The 15,681-nt window shown below is 44.7% G+C and overlaps 2 protein-coding genes across 2 annotated transcripts in view; one reads left to right on the top strand and one right to left on the bottom strand.

The window, feature by feature from the left end:
• Positions 1 to 265: 265 nt before the first annotated feature.
• hey1 (hes-related family bHLH transcription factor with YRPW motif 1) lies at positions 266 to 3,126 on the top strand. Its single transcript, XM_063184762.1, has 5 exons — positions 266 to 426; positions 679 to 754; positions 887 to 970; positions 1,131 to 1,212; positions 1,651 to 3,126. The coding sequence occupies exons 1-5, from the start codon at positions 344 to 346 to the stop codon at positions 2,613 to 2,615; spliced, it is 1,290 nt and encodes a 429-aa protein (XP_063040832.1). The 5' UTR covers positions 266 to 343; the 3' UTR covers positions 2,616 to 3,126.
• Positions 3,127 to 10,139: 7,013 nt separating this feature from the next.
• The window catches only part of zbtb10 (zinc finger and BTB domain containing 10), a 26,262-nt gene continuing 20,720 nt past the window's right edge, over positions 10,140 to 15,681 (bottom strand). The window contains exon 5 of the mRNA XM_063185400.1: positions 10,140 to 14,110. Within this exon, the coding sequence (XP_063041470.1) occupies positions 13,751 to 14,110 (360 nt within the window). The 3' untranslated portion in view covers positions 10,140 to 13,750. The remainder of the gene's footprint in view (positions 14,111 to 15,681) is intronic.

The raw sequence follows: 15,681 nt of genomic DNA, 5'->3' as shown, positions 1-15,681 counted from the left end.
CGGCCCAGACGGCCCCGGTGCGGGCGGAACGCGAGGGAAGGAGGAGCGTGACAGTCACGGACGGACTGTCCATAGGCCCTTTGTCACCGATATTCAAAGGAGCGGGGCGTGTCTACGGTCGGTTCGTTAGCAACTGTGCTGTCACTCAAACCCGACACTGTTCAGGTATTGGCTGCCTTGGCTCGAAACCCCGCCCTTATTGGCTTCTGTCGCAGTTGAAACGACACCGTGGGAAAGCTGAGTGCTTTAAACGGAAAGCCTGCGAGCGCACCTGACAGTTGCACGGACAAGAGTCGCGAGCACAAGGACTACTCACTCTCTCGAGACACACACTACGGACAACATGAAGCGAAATCAAGACTTTAGCTCCTCTGACAGCGAGCTAGATGAAATTGAGGTTGAGAAGGAGAGCGGCGACGAGAATGGGTAAGTTGAGACCTTTATTGCAAGTCTAAGGAGAATAATTGCCCATTTTCCTAAAGTTTATAAACTTTTTGTAAGGTCATACAATCATGCAGTTTACAGAAACTATCAATCCATCAACTAAACTACATTGTTTATCACATTCTAAATATTTTGTATTATTTGACCATGCATTACACAAGTGCAAGCCGCTTTGTTGTATTTCAAGAGTTCCTTAATTAATGCGCATTGCTAACCTGCCGTGTAACTTTCCAGCAGTCTCAGCTCACCACTGGGATCAGTCTCGCCCTCCACTACCACTCAGGTGCAGGCGAGAAAGCGTCGGCGTGGGGTAAGTCAAAATCCCAACCTTATTTAAGCATTACGGTATTGTGTTCGAGTGTGGAAAAGACATGTACATTTCAGTTAGTGTGATTGTCTTTCTGCCTCTGTTACTAACAATAGCGCTGCCATTTCCTCACAGATTATCGAGAAACGCCGCCGTGACCGTATAAATAACAGTCTGACGGAACTGAGAAGACTGGTGCCAACTGCTTTCGAAAAACAGGTGAGAATTCGGGAAGCGCGATCATCGCACCCCAAACTATTACGCACCATTTTACGCACACGGATTATGTCACGTGAGAAGACATGCAATATTGTTTTTAATACATAAACTAGTCGTTTGTAAAAACTTAATTGTAATGTGTTGATTTCGTGCCTCGAAGGGTTCTGCCAAGCTGGAGAAGGCTGAGATTCTGCAGATGACGGTGGACCACCTCAAGATGCTTCATGCGGCAGGTGGCAAAGGTAAAGACAATCTTGATGCAAATGCAGTTAAATAAAACATTATGGGGCAGGCACTGGTGTTGTACTTGTACTTGTAATGGTGTAGTTGCTACACAGTAAATGTTGTGGTGTTAATTCAACACTTACAGAGTTCATTTAAGTCAAAATGGACTCAAATGAACTCTCTAAGTGTTAAATGAGCACTGCAGAATTTACTGTGTATATAAGTAAGCTCTTCTTCAACTTCATACACGTCTGTACAGTGTACAAAGCATTTTTTGAGTACCATCCAAAGCGGTGTACAATACACATCTTATTTTTACAAGATAACCAATGGATTCATTTTTTGAATCTAATTTTTACTCTAAGCCTCAAAGCTGTACACACACACTGCACTTTTCTAAAAAATCCTTTTCTCTCCTCTCTCCATCCATCCACACCCCCCTCTCCACTCCACAGGCTTTTTCGACGCCCACGCCCTGGCGATGGACTACCGCGGCCTGGGCTTCCGCGAGTGCCTGGCCGAGACGGCCCGCTACCTGAGCATCATCGAGGGCCTGGACAGCGCCGACCCTCTCCGCATCCGCCTGGTGTCCCACCTCAACAGCTACGCCCTGCAGCGCGAGGTCCACGCCGGCCTGGCTCACCACCCGCCGCCGCACCACCCCCATGCCCATCCCCACGCCCATCCCCATCCGCACCACCTGGGCTGGGGCTCCGCGTTCGGGGCGCCTGCCCCTCCTCCACCTCCTCCACACACCCACCTGGCACCCCCACACCTGCTCCTGCCGCAGGCTCCTAGCGTGGTGGTGGCAGCAGCAGCAGCAGCGGCAGCAGCTACAACTCGGAGAACTGGAAGCCCACCTTCGTTATCATCATCATCATCATCCTCATCCTCAGCTTCGTCATCAGGATCACCAGCTGTGTCATCATCATCATCTTTGTCATCGTCATCGTCACGTGTGACACCCAGCAGCTCTCCATCTTCCTCTTCCCCGTCTTCCTCCTCTTCCTCCTCCTCTGAGCCGTCAGTTCCCAGCAGGCTGAGCAGCAGTGCCGCCCACCCCGATGCACCCCACTCCGGACCCCTCCGTGTGCCCGCGAGTGCCGCTCTGCCCCCCAGCCTGACCAGGGCATCACCCACCACCTCCCATCACACTTCCAGCTCCACCGCCGTTAGTGGAGGCAGCAGCAGTAGAGGAGGAGAGGCTGCGTCGTCCAAGCTGCCTCCCCCACTCCTGAGCTCCCTGTCTGGGCTGTCCGCGTTCCCCTTCCCCCTGGGTGCTTTCCCTCTCCTGGCTCCCCGCTCCCTGTCTCCTTCCTCCCCATCCTCCTCCTCCTCCTCCTCCTCCATGGCAGCGGTGACCGCCGCCAGCCTGGCCAAGCCCTACCGGCCCTGGACCATGGAGATTGGAGCCTTCTGAACTCTCCACTTTGAACTTTGACCCCCCTGAAAACCCCTGTTCGTTAGAGTGCGTGGACCAGTCGAAAACGAACTCTCACGTCTCTCATGCCGATGCAAAGGTCGCATAAAAGGACAAAAAGTTCTAGCCAGTGAATTTACAATTGCTAAATGTTTTTCAGTCGTGTTTGTAGAGTGCGTTCGTTTCCGATCATGAGAGACTGAACTCCTGAAATACTCTTATTTTCTATATTAAGCCATAGGCTGTTTTCTTCAGCGTTTTTGTCTCTTTTTTTGCTACAGTCCTCTCTTCTGTTACACACACACACACACACACACACACACACACACACACACACACACACACACACACACACACACACACACACACACACACACACACACACACACACACACAATCAAAGCAGCCCCTAGCCTACCCATTACATAATGAGACATGTGTGGATCCACGGCTCTATAATCTTAGAACGCCTTCCCCTTCCCTCTGAAGACAACCCCCCACCCCCCACAAAGACCCCACCCCACCCCAGCTCCAGCTTTCTCCTCTGAAGTGGGCATGGTAGGAGACAGTGGAGTTAGTGGGTGGGGTGTGTGTGTGTGTGTGTATGTGTGTGTGTGTGTGTGTGTGTGTGTGTGTGTGTGTGTGTGTGTGTGTGTGTGTGTGTGTGTGTGTGGTGGTCAGGGTGGTTCTGTCTTCTGGTCCCAGATGGTTAGGCCTGCACCAGCTTATGACTGTGACCCCATTGTGTTTGTCTGAGCAGCACATGGACTAGTGAGGGGCATGAGTTGGAGGGGGCGAGGGCCGAGGGGGGGTGGGATTGGGCTTTTGGGGCAGGGGGGTGGTGAAGAGAGGGATGGGGGGGTTCAAATGCAGAGGGAAGGATGTTGTGTGTGTGTGTGTGTGTGTGGGGGGGGGGGGGTGAGGAGAAGGGGGCATGTCAAAATGAGGGGGGCGACTGAAGTTTCTGGGTGGATGAGTCAGTGTGTGTGTGTGTTTGTGTGTGAGAGAGAGTAATTAACTGTGAGGTCAGATGCCAGCTGGGAGTACAGGAGAAGGAAGAGTACAGGGAGTGGAGGAGGGGGCGCGCGCGCGCGCACGCACACGCGCACACACACACACACACACACACACACACACACACACACACACACACACACACACACACACACACACACACACACACACACACACACACACCATTGATCCACTCTTCATCACAATTACATGACCACACAGTACCTCGGTATCTCACCGGTGATTGAGAGAGTGTGTTTGCCTGTGTGTGTGCATGTGTGCGTGTGTCTGTACACACTGCATCATCTGAAAAACTAGAGGCAGGATATGGGGGGGGGGTGTGTATTTCTTCTACAGACAATCTCTTTTTGGTCTCTGTTAAACATTGACATCCTGTGTTTTTGTATTTATGTCTTTGTTTGTTTTTGTTTTGCTGTTTTTGTTTGTGTTTTGTCTCCAATCAGACTATCAGCGTGTGACTGTAAACAACTGTACAATAGTGTCTGTTGGTACAGTGTAGCTGTGACACTAAAAACCTATGCATTTGTATATATATACAGCATGTGCCTGCACCTACCCTGTGTGTGTGTGTGTGTGTGTGTGTGTGTGTGTGTGTGTGTGTGTGTGTGTGTGTGTGTGTGTGTGTGTGTGTGTGTGTGTGTGCGTGTGTGTGTTGAAATGTTCAAATCAGAGCTGTGGGTCTGGGACTTGCAAACCTAACATGTGTTAGTTATTTTTCTAATATAAAAAAACGAGTCATGAAAAGAAACGATGAGTGTGTTTGTGTCTCTTTCTTGTGTGCGTCGTGTGCGTGTGTGTGTGTGTGTGTGTGTGAGAGAGAGAGAGAGAGAGAGAGAGAGAGAGAGAGAGAGAAAGAGAAAGAGAGAGAGAGAGAATCGTGAAAAGAAATGAAAAGAAAAAAATAGTGTTTGTTTCTTGTGTGTGTGTGTGTGTGTGTGTGTGTGTGTGTTTCTTATTCTTGTGTCTCTCTTCTCTGATGTTGGTTTGTGATTAATCTTTGCGCTGTAGGCCACAGGCCAGTCCCTCAGGACACACACACACACACAGTCAGACAGACAGACGACGGCACTGGCTGGCTGAGTAAATGCAGACAGAGCCATCACACACATATTTCATCTTATCTTCTTGTCCCTGTAATTCAATAATCACTACAACACACATAATCACAGACACACATGCACACACACATGCAATTCACACACACATGAAGGTATGCAAACTTAGAGTACACACACATGCGCGCGCGCACACACACACACACACACACACACACACCACCCAACAGTCACACACTGAAACTTCACATGCTCAGGCTCAGAGCATCACTCAAACACCACTCACTGACATACTGAGATGCTGCACTCCTCCTGAAGTTTAAGATTCAATTTGATGCCATTTGATAATATTGGATGAGGTTAGATACATTATATTGGTATTTTTATATGAGATACACACACGAGCGCGCACGCACACACGCACACACACACACACACAGGCAAGCATGCATGCACACGCACACGCACACGCCTGCACACACGCACACACACACACACACGTTCACACACGTGCACACGCACATATGCACACGCACACATTCGCACACACACACAAACACACACACAAACACACACACTGGAGTAACCCACCTTATTAGACTGAAGGAGATGTGTCTGGCTGAGGCTCATACGGAAGGTAAATCTGTCAGGATGACTTTAACAAGCTCTTGGCAGTGGCAGAAATGATGTAAAAGTACTGTGACGCAGCCTCATGAAAAAGGAGACACTGCTGCTCTCTGGTGGCCAAAGATGGAATAGACATTCGTCCGCCATTAGGGGGTACAACAACAACATACTTTACAGTAGTAAGAAACCAGGTCAAGTCAACCTGTTCTTCATCCTGTTCTAAATCATGAGAGAGAGAGAGAGAGAGAGAGAGAGAGAGAGAGAGAGAGAGAGAGAGAGAGAGAGAGAGAGAAGTTTAACACTCCTTTACTGTGAGCCATCGTCACCAATTAAAAGTACACTTTACATAACGCGTATATTGATCTCTCCATTCAACATAGAAAAGGACCCTCTCGCTCACAATTGAAAAAAAAAAACAAGCGTCGTAGGGATTAGGGATGTCAAACTCATATTTTTGCAATTGCAGTTGGCCTACACACGCCGTTAATATAAGCCTATAACAGTGGTTTTCAACCTTGGGGTCAGGACCCCATGTGGGGTCATCTGGAACTCAAATGGGGTCGCCTGAAATGCCTATGTCTGACCAAAGATAAATATTACTAATTAATATAGCATAATAACTAACAAGTCTCATGGAAACACAGCATACAGTCTTGGATTTTCATAAATGTCTACAGATTTATTACCCTTCAAGTTAGTTCAATTAAAGCGATGGTTCGGAGTAGAATCACCCTAATGCCATTTGAACCGTGACACCCATCCACCTTTACACCCGAAGTGTTTTCTGCCGCAGACTTACATCAACAGAGTTGCCGTGTTATTCGATGTTTATTCCGGTTAGCTTGACTCAAGCGCATATGGATACTGGGCACCGTCTCCAAACTTTCCCCACAAAAATAACATGTCATTACACCAAACTTCTGCAGTAGCACAAATATGGTCTGTACTCACGAAACGAAGCATTTGGAAGTTTGGAAATAGTCCAGGAGTTTAGTATTATCAACACAAGCTGAATAGCTTCTCTGCTGCTAAAGCTGTGCCAACGTTACTTCCGTCATATGAGACAAGCCCGTAAAAGTCTTCAACAAACTTCCAGACGAGAGTGTTAAAAAAGTTTTCACTGAATTGTGATTAAGGGTTATATTTTCAAGGCAATACTTAAAAGATATTTCAAATCTTACCTACTATCAATTAGACAAGGATTTTCGTTATCAATACTGATGCTGAATTCACTTTTCATTGTGCACATTATGAGCTTCGTTGAGGACTCTTACATGCTTGTCTTAGATGACGGAAGTAACGTTGGCGCAGCTTTAGCAGCAGAGAAGCTATTCGGCTTGTGTTGATGATAATAAACTCCTGGACTATTTCCAAACTTCCAAATGCTTCGTTTCGTGAGTACAGACCATATTTGTGCTACTGCAGAAGTTTGGTGTCATGACATGTTATTTTTGTGGGGAAAGTTTGGAGACGGTGCCCAGTATCCATATGCGCTTGAGTCAAGCTAACCGGAATAAACATCGAATAACACGGCAACTCTGTTGATGTAAGCCTGCGGCAGAAAACACTTCGGGTGTAAAGGTGGATGGGTGTCACGGTTCAAATGGCATTAGGGTGATTCTACTCCGAACCATCGCTTTAAGGCTTTTTTTTTGTCAGGACAAAAGTGTGCATGGGGTTCCCTAGACATTTGGGATATCAAAACGGGGTCAAAAAGGCTAAAAAAGGTTGGGACAACCACTGGCCTATAGTCATATGACTTGAATTCAACATTTTCTGCATCACTGGAAATATGGACGGACATAGACTTGCCAATCACATATACTACAAAATATATGGAGGTGCATATATTTGATGTCCTGGTGTAGAAATACTGAGAAACTGTTTACACATATATGGATCTTTTTGAAAACGTGTTGGTTTTAGCTTTCCGTTTACACTGAACAGTCAAAAATCCGGCTTTAAAAATATCCCATTTGGGAGGCTAAAACGCATCTGTTACAATGGAGTTTTTATTTACACATAAACAGATGAAATCATATCCACATTTAAAAATACAGAATCTGTATACGTATAAACAGTATGAACAGATGCAGCCTTTAATCAATACAAATTTGCTGCAGGTGAATGAGATACTTGAGATTTTCAGTACTTTGGAACAATGTTATTGCTTGTTTTACAGCCAATGCTCATATACCTGCTGTCATACACCTTGAGATGATTGCTAGCGATGCTATTCCGATTTAAAACAGAAATGTGCAAAATTTCGCAATTACGTACTTTACTGATCCGGCCCGCTTAAGATCAAATTGTATGTGGGAGTGGCCCCTGGACTGAAATGGGTTTCACATTCCAGACTAAATGAAGCACACGATACACTGTCGCCACCTGGTGCCTAAACATGGAACAGATATTCCTCAGTCATCAATACTCTCTCCTATCCGCTCATAAACTGCATGTGTGTGTGTGTGTGTGTGTGTGTGTGTGTGTGTGTGTGTGTGTGTGTGTGTGTGTGTGTGTGTGTGTGTGTGTGTGTGTGTCCTGGGGAAGTGGTGGTGATGGTGGTGGTGTGTGTGTGTGTGTGTGTGTGTGTGTGTGTGTGTGTGTGTGTGTGTGTGTGTGTGTGTGTGTGTGTGTGTGTGTGTGTGTGTGTGTGTCCTGGGGAAGTGGTGGTGATGGTGGTGGTGTGTGGTGTGTGTGTGTGTGTGTGTGTGTGTGTGTGTGTGTGTGTGTGTGTGTGTGTGTGTGTGTGTGTGTGTGTGTGGCGGAGGTGGTGGCGGTGGTGGTGGTGATGGTGGTGTGGTGTGTGTCCACATGGGTCACCTACAGGGGCAGGGCCCCCCTAAATAGGGGTTGCAGAGTTGGGTCCTCATGATGACATTATACTGTTTCTACTGTTACTGTTTCTCCTTACATTGTACTGTTCCTAGGCCTCCTCGAAGCCGTCAACGGCCCTGTATACCACTCATTGGTATGAATACATCAACTACAATCTGATGGCCCAGCTTGGTGAAACTATCGAGGCAGACAAGGTTCATTCTTGGCTGGGTGTGCTAATAAATGTGTTAACTCTAAAAATGGGCCAAAATCCAAACACTTGGTTTCACTTCACATTGCTACAGGAGATCGTATCGTGCGGCACTTTGGACAAAACATTGTAACGTAGTGTGCCATCCAGTCAAACCCATATTAGAGCAAAAGACAGATTTGTATTCAGTGTCATAAAATGATTAAATAAAATCAATGTGCCTCCTGTTGTTAATTCCGTTGCTTATGTTGAGGTTTTGTGTGTGCGTGCATGCATGCCTTTTGTGTGTTCACGAGCAGATATGTGTGTTTGTGTGTGGTTGAAATGGTGAAGGCAGAAAAGCAAGACTGGTTTGGCAGGAGTATCATATGCAAGTCATTGGGGTGCAGCAGGTAAATTACAGTCAGGGAAGTGTAGTAACAGTAGCTAGCAGAAGGGGGCAGCCCTGCTCCCAATATAGAGTGCACATACACATGCATGCACATACAGCAGTGTTACACATACAAAAACATTTTAAAGGGGATCACCTGAAATATTGTCTTTTCAGACAGACTTTTCAGAAGAACACAACGATTGAAGAAAAAACATTAAAAATCTTAGAATAATCAAAATGCCACCAATGTAGCAGGTTTGTTTTGAGCAATCTAGAAGTACTTGTACTGTAAAGGCGGGAATGACCAAGGGAAAACATAAAGTGAGTCTGTTTTTTTTTTTTTTAAACAACAAAAATGTCTTTCCGCCTTGAATTCAGGGCACATGGACCACATCCGCTAGACACACAGACAGACACACACACACACACACAGACACACACAGTGGGGGCAGTAACCACAGAGCCAGTTGTATTCTTGAGCAATATCAAAGTTTTTATTTCAAAATGATAGAGGAACAGTAGTACAATTTGAAAACAGAAAAAAGGAGAATGTATTTATCTTAATATTTATTCATTTCTGAAAAGTTCTGAAAACGTAAAAAGAGTAACCTGACTTTGCTGTTTGGCGCAAGGACCTCCGTGCAGGAGAAATCCCCACATTGCATCACTGTTAGAGAGTTTCTGAAAAATACATCTTTAAAACAGCGTAAAAAATACAGCTGGAAAAAAACCCTTCATTTGTAGTGTACTCTAGTTTTTGCATTTGCTGTTTGTTTTTTTTTATCGTAAAAGTCCGTTTGTTTTCTTTTTTTTTGTCCGTTTACAGCATCAAGTGTAGAGTGCTGAGATACCTGCATTTTGTCGGATATACAAATAAAAAAACAAAGAAGTTTCAAGTGGTAGAAAAATAAAACAGGAAAACAAAAACCCTAACAAACGAATGAGAAGGAAGGATGGCGTGAGTGTGAACGTTATGTGCGCAAACGGATACATGAATGAAAAGATGGAAGGATGGAAGGAAGGAGGGATGCGGAAGAGAAAACGACAAACAGCTCAGGGCTTCAGCCATTTCCATCTACTTAAATATATATATTTATATATATACCTCTCTCATATACTTTCACATATATATATTTATATATATTTGATACTCATACCTCCCACAGTGATTCCTCGGGTAAATAACGATAATCATCATCATGACACACAAGATGAGTCTTCTATACAGCTTTGTTTTAAAATACACGTTCATTTGGAGTAAAGGGAAAAGTCATAGGACATTTCTGCATCACTTCAGTAGATCCACTGCATCTACAGACAAGACAGCTGACCCTCTCCACATGTGTACACAGTGACACACACACTGCAGACACACACACACACACACACACACACACACACACACACACACACACACTGCAGACACACACACACACACACACACACACACACACACACACACACTGCATACAGACGCGCACGCACGCAGATCCATGGTGCTACTGAGACAGACACACTGCTGTGATCGTACATCTCTAGAGAAAGAGAGAAACGCACTGCAGTGGCCTCAACTGCGTACAGAGAAACGTGCTGCAGTCGTTTCTTTTCATGCAGTCAAGAGACGCATACAGTAAACGCAGCTTCACCACTTACACTACACTAGTGTCTCTTGTTCTCACACACACACACACACACACACACACACACACGCACGCACACGCATGCACGCATGCACGCATACACACACGCACGAATACACACACACACACACACACACACACACACACACACGCTGTGGTCACTTCACTGCCAACATAGAGTTAGACTGCAGTGGTCTTGCTGTGCATAGACACAGAGGAGGAGGGCCGCTTCTTGGCTGAACCCCACACACCAGAGAGCTTTATAAAATATGTGCTTCATGAAATAAAAATAAAAACGTTATAGACGTTATAGAAAGGACAAATAAAACAATATATGCATCTAGGGTAAAGTGAATGATTTTTTTCTTTCTTTGAATAAAACATTTAAAAATCTGACAATTACATACACAAGCAAAAGGAGCTACACTAAATAGTCTTTCAAACCTGGTTTTCTTATACATTATTTCAACAATAATTATTAAACAACAATTTTGGTAGAGGACAAACAAAAAAATTAACAGTCTTGATTGCATTTTTGGAGTCAATATATAATAATATTAAATAATAAATGAAATGTCTGAAAAACAAACAGACAAACGAACGAGCAAATAGAAATAAAATAAAAAGGGTCTGCATGGAATCGTTTTTGGAAAGGGAATTCAAGAAACTTAGAGCAAAGAAGAGAATGGAGAAGGAGAAAAGAGGAGAAGAGAATCGAAGCGAAGAGAAGACGAGAAAATAAGAAAAAGACGAGAAGAACAGAAGAGAAAGACGAAAAAAGGGAATAAAAGAGAAGAGAAGAGAAGAGGAGGGGGAGAGGGCTATTTTGAGTTTTATTTCCATCCAGACCTGCTTTGGGAAACAGGGGTCGGCCGGCCGGGTAGGTAAGTGCGTCTCAGACCCATTATCAAGCTGTACCCAGCACAGCCACCCAGCAGACCCGCCTCTTCAACACAAACAAACAAACAAACAAGCAAACAAATAAACATGGCCATCGTCGAATGAAATTAAATAGACTGATTGTAAATGTACGCACCCCACATACAACCAAAACAAAAATCAAATCAATAACAAAATAAAAAAAAAATAAAACAAAGCAAAAATGGAATTTGGGAGTTTCTTCTTCTTCTTTTTTTGGAACGAAAACACATGAAGCAATAAAACAACTTCCTCCGCCCTGATTGATTGATTGGTTGATTGATTGAGTCGTTTGATTGGTTGAGTGATTGCTCGATTGATTGTGCATCCTGCAAATTTGGCCCCCGCAGCCCCCAAAGTGAGGCCCTTCATACTTCTACATTTTGTACCACTATAAACGACACTAGTAGGGGACCTGGAGTCTTAAAGTCACCAGCATCGCTCACATTTACAGATGGGGGCTGGACGAGCATAGGAGCGGCGTTTGCATCCGTATTCATGAGATTGTGTGTGTGTGTGTGTGTCTGTGTGTGTGTGTGTGTGTGTGTATGTGTGTGACTACAATTAAATAAAGACAAGAACAGAACATAGGATGGCGTATAAGCATACCTGATAGGGTCCAAAAAGCACAACAGTGTTACAGAAAGAGCAGGTTAGCATATATCTGAGTCAGAAGAGGCTTGGCCCCGAGCGCAGGCCAGCACCGGGCCATGCATCAGCCAAGTCCGGCCTGGATTCTAGAACCGGAACCCAGACCTGAATTCCGGAACCGAAGCCGTATCCGGAACCAGGACTTGGAGTGGCGACACCATTGGCCAGTGCATTTGGCCGCGCTCTGGGCTGTTTTGATTATTAACATCATCATATACAGCTTGTAGGTCCAGTATCTCAAGATTAGCATTACAGCACCAAATGCCTCGGCCATTTGGCAAAAAATTCAAGCTTTAAGTGAATGTCAAAATGCTCTATAAAGTGTTACCGTGTCGCAGTGAGACATATAAAGCTAGCAATAGTAATTCCCCTTAAAATCTTTAGTCTTTTCTTAAACATTACTCTTTTTTAATATATAAAATGTTTTTTTTGTCTATTTCTCTCTAGCCTTATTCTTTCGCTTTATACTTCTTTCTCTCTCCCTCTCTCTCTTTCTCTCAGCATGGTTCAGTAGTTTCGTGTGTGTGTGTGTATACATGTGTGTCCTACACTGCCTTGGTGTGCGGTCTGTTTGGCACAATGGCACAGCCTACATAATTTAACGCATAAATATGGCTGTGCGACTTTAGTCACAAAACAGAGGTTTGGTTCCAAGACGTGTGTAGGGGGGAAAAAAACATCGACAAGCAGAATCATTAGAATCATAAGAATAATAATAATATTAATATTAATAAAAAGGAATATAAAATAATCTGGATTTTTTTTTTCTTTCGGGACAGCTGAATGCCTCCAACCAAAGAGAAAATATACAATCTTCCTGTTGGCAATAGATCCATAGTTCTCACGTAATCTCTCTTTCTTGCACACTCGGATTTTTTTTGCAATCTCTCGGTCTTTCGTTCTTTTACGCTTTCACTCTCTCTATATATATATTAAAGCGACAGACGTTCAGATTTTGACGAAAAGTCAAAAACAAACAAAAAACAAAAACAAAACAAGAAAAAACGGAACTTCAGACAGCAGACACAAAACCACAAAGAAAAAAATTACATAATTATTCTGTAAGACCATAAAAACTTTTTTCTCTTCATAAATTAAATAATTAACATTTACTCTTTTAAGATGATTGGCCTATCGGAACTTAAAACGCTGTACACTGTCAACCGCTATGAAACAAAAAGTATATAGCATCACCAGGAACAAGAACAAAAACACCTGATTTTCAAAGAGATCTTCTCTCTTTCTCTCTTTCTTTCTCTCGTGGGCCTCTACGGCCCGTGTTCCACTCGTTTAAATGATCTGTACATCTTAGAGTCCCTCACTACCAAAAGCTTTAGGTTTATCGGTTTCTTGTTAAACGTTTTTTTCATCTTTGTCTCAGAAGTACAATAGCAACCTTGAAGTTTGGATAGCACTTTGGAGTAGTTGATTGTTTCCCAGCTATTAGTAGTTTTTTTTCATATATAAATCTTTGTTTATACGCTTTTTTTCTTTAACTTACAAACATTTTTTTGTTTTGTTACGTCTCAAATCTTTTGCTTTGCTTGGTGTGTGTGTGTTTGTGTTTTGACTGTGTGAGTGTGTATACTCTGTATTTTTACATCATCACGGTACGGCAATGACATAAAAAAAAGTCGTTACTCAGCTAAAGGATGACAGGAAATAGCGAAGGTCGCTCGGAGGTCGGTGGCCATCTTCTAATCGTCGGCGTCCATGTTGTAATATCGTCGCCTATGTTGCAATATCGGTGGCGGTGGCCATCTTCTAATCGTTGGTGGCCATGTTGCAATATCGGCGGCGGCCATCTTCTAATCGGCGGCGGCGGCCATGTTCTCTCCTTCGGCCTCCCACTGTTGGTCGTCTTGGTCGCCGTCGTCATGGTCGCCCGGCTCGTTCTCGGGGTCATTCTCAGGCTCGTTCTCATCCCCGTCGGCCATCATGTCGTCGTCGGGGTCTTGCATCATGTCGAAGTCGTCGTCGGGGTCGCCTTCGCCGCGCGCCAGCTGCTGCTCCAGCTCCTGCATGGCCTCCTGGGAGGCCTGGTGGGAGTCGGCGCAGTCCACACACACGCCGTAGCGGCGCGAGCCGTGCCGGATGCCCACCGACGCCGCCAGCATGAAGATCTTCTTGCACACCATGCACTTGTACTTCTTGTCCTTCTTGTGCACCTAGAGGTTGGGATCGGAAAAGAGACACACATAGAGAAACACACACACACACACACACACACACACACACACACACAGAGACACAGAGACACACGCACACAGAAAAGGGAGAGCGTGCGTCAGAGGAAAGTCCATTTGTGAGCATGTCGTCTAATCGGCACTAACATTTGAGTAACGATGATGGCAGATCTAAAAAACGTGAGGGTGGTGAGGGTATTGTGGTGGGGGTGTTGTGGTAAGGGTATTGTGGTGGGGGTGTTGTGGTAAGGGTATTGTGGTGGGGGTATTGAAATCTGTCAATCTGTCAGATTTGGCCACTACGGTTAGAGTGTAGGTGGATGAGAGTGAGAGTAATTGTTTTCACATTATACAATCGGGCATTTACACACACACGTGTGTGTGTGTGTGTGTGTGTGTGTGTGTGTGTGTGTGTGTGTGTGTGTGTGTGTGTGTGTGTGTGTGTGTGTGTGTGGTTAGTGGAATGCTGCACTGAAGAGCAGACTCGTTATTTTTCCGTGATGTAACTTAGAGACAGATGGAGGCACAGCAGAAAGAATGGAGGAGGAGGCGGAGAGAGAGAGAGAGAGAGAGAGAGAGAGAGAGAGAGAGAGAGAGAGAGAGAGAGAGAGAGAGAGAGAGAGAGAATACGAGAGAGAGAGAGAGAGAGAGAGAGAGAGAGAGAGAGAGAGAGAGACAGAGACAGAGACAGAGAGAGAGAGAGAGAGAGAGAGAGAGAGAGAATACGAGAGAGAGAGAGAGAGAGAGAGAGAGAGAGAGAGAGAGAGAGACAGAGAGAGAGAGAGTGTGAAAAACACAAGGCTGCATATGGATCTTGCAGGCACCAGAAAGCTATAGAAACCCTGTTTTGATCACAACGCAGAAATGACACTTGAAACTCTGCGTGTGTGTGCCTGACGCAAAAAATTACACAAAAAGATTACAGAGAAATAAATATACCGTACACAGTAGAGGTCATTCGAAAATCTGTGTGTCTGTGTGTGTGTGTGTGTGTGTGTGTGTGTGTGTGTGTGTGTGTGTGTACTGGGGTTTCACACCACTGAGGGGGATGGGATCTCTGCCAATGTCAGGGGTGTGTGATAGGTGATAGTGTATGTGTGTGTGTGTGTGTGTGTGTGTGTGTGTGTGTGTGTGTGTGTGTGTGTGTGTGTGAGTGTCTGTACCTCACCAAGGAATCTCTCTGGACTTAACATTTTAAGAGCTTGTGTATGTGGTGTGTGTGTGTGTGTATGTGATCGTTCGTACAAGCGGCGTGTGAAGAGCATGTGTGTGTGTGTGTGTGTGTGCACGTGCACATGTGCTATGCGTCTCTGTGTGTGTGTGTACAGCTCCAGGCCTTTTTATTAGAATACCATGAAAAAGTTGATTTATTTCCATAATTCCATCAATACTGTTAAACTGTCATGGATTGTAGATTCATGGCCCAGTTTTTTAACTATTCCAACCATTATTTTTTTTCTTTTTATATACGTTGGCCTTCCAGCTCAAAAAAACCTTAAATTGGGGAATTCGCATTATTAGAATATTGTTATAAAATCACATTTTTCTTCATC

The sequence above is a fragment of the Engraulis encrasicolus genome, chromosome 20 (genome assembly GCF_034702125.1).
Source record: "Engraulis encrasicolus isolate BLACKSEA-1 chromosome 20, IST_EnEncr_1.0, whole genome shotgun sequence".
Lineage (NCBI taxonomy): Eukaryota > Metazoa > Chordata > Actinopteri > Clupeiformes > Engraulidae > Engraulis > Engraulis encrasicolus.
Note: the sequence above shows the minus strand (reverse complement) of the source record. Positions and strands in the feature narration are given on the sequence as shown.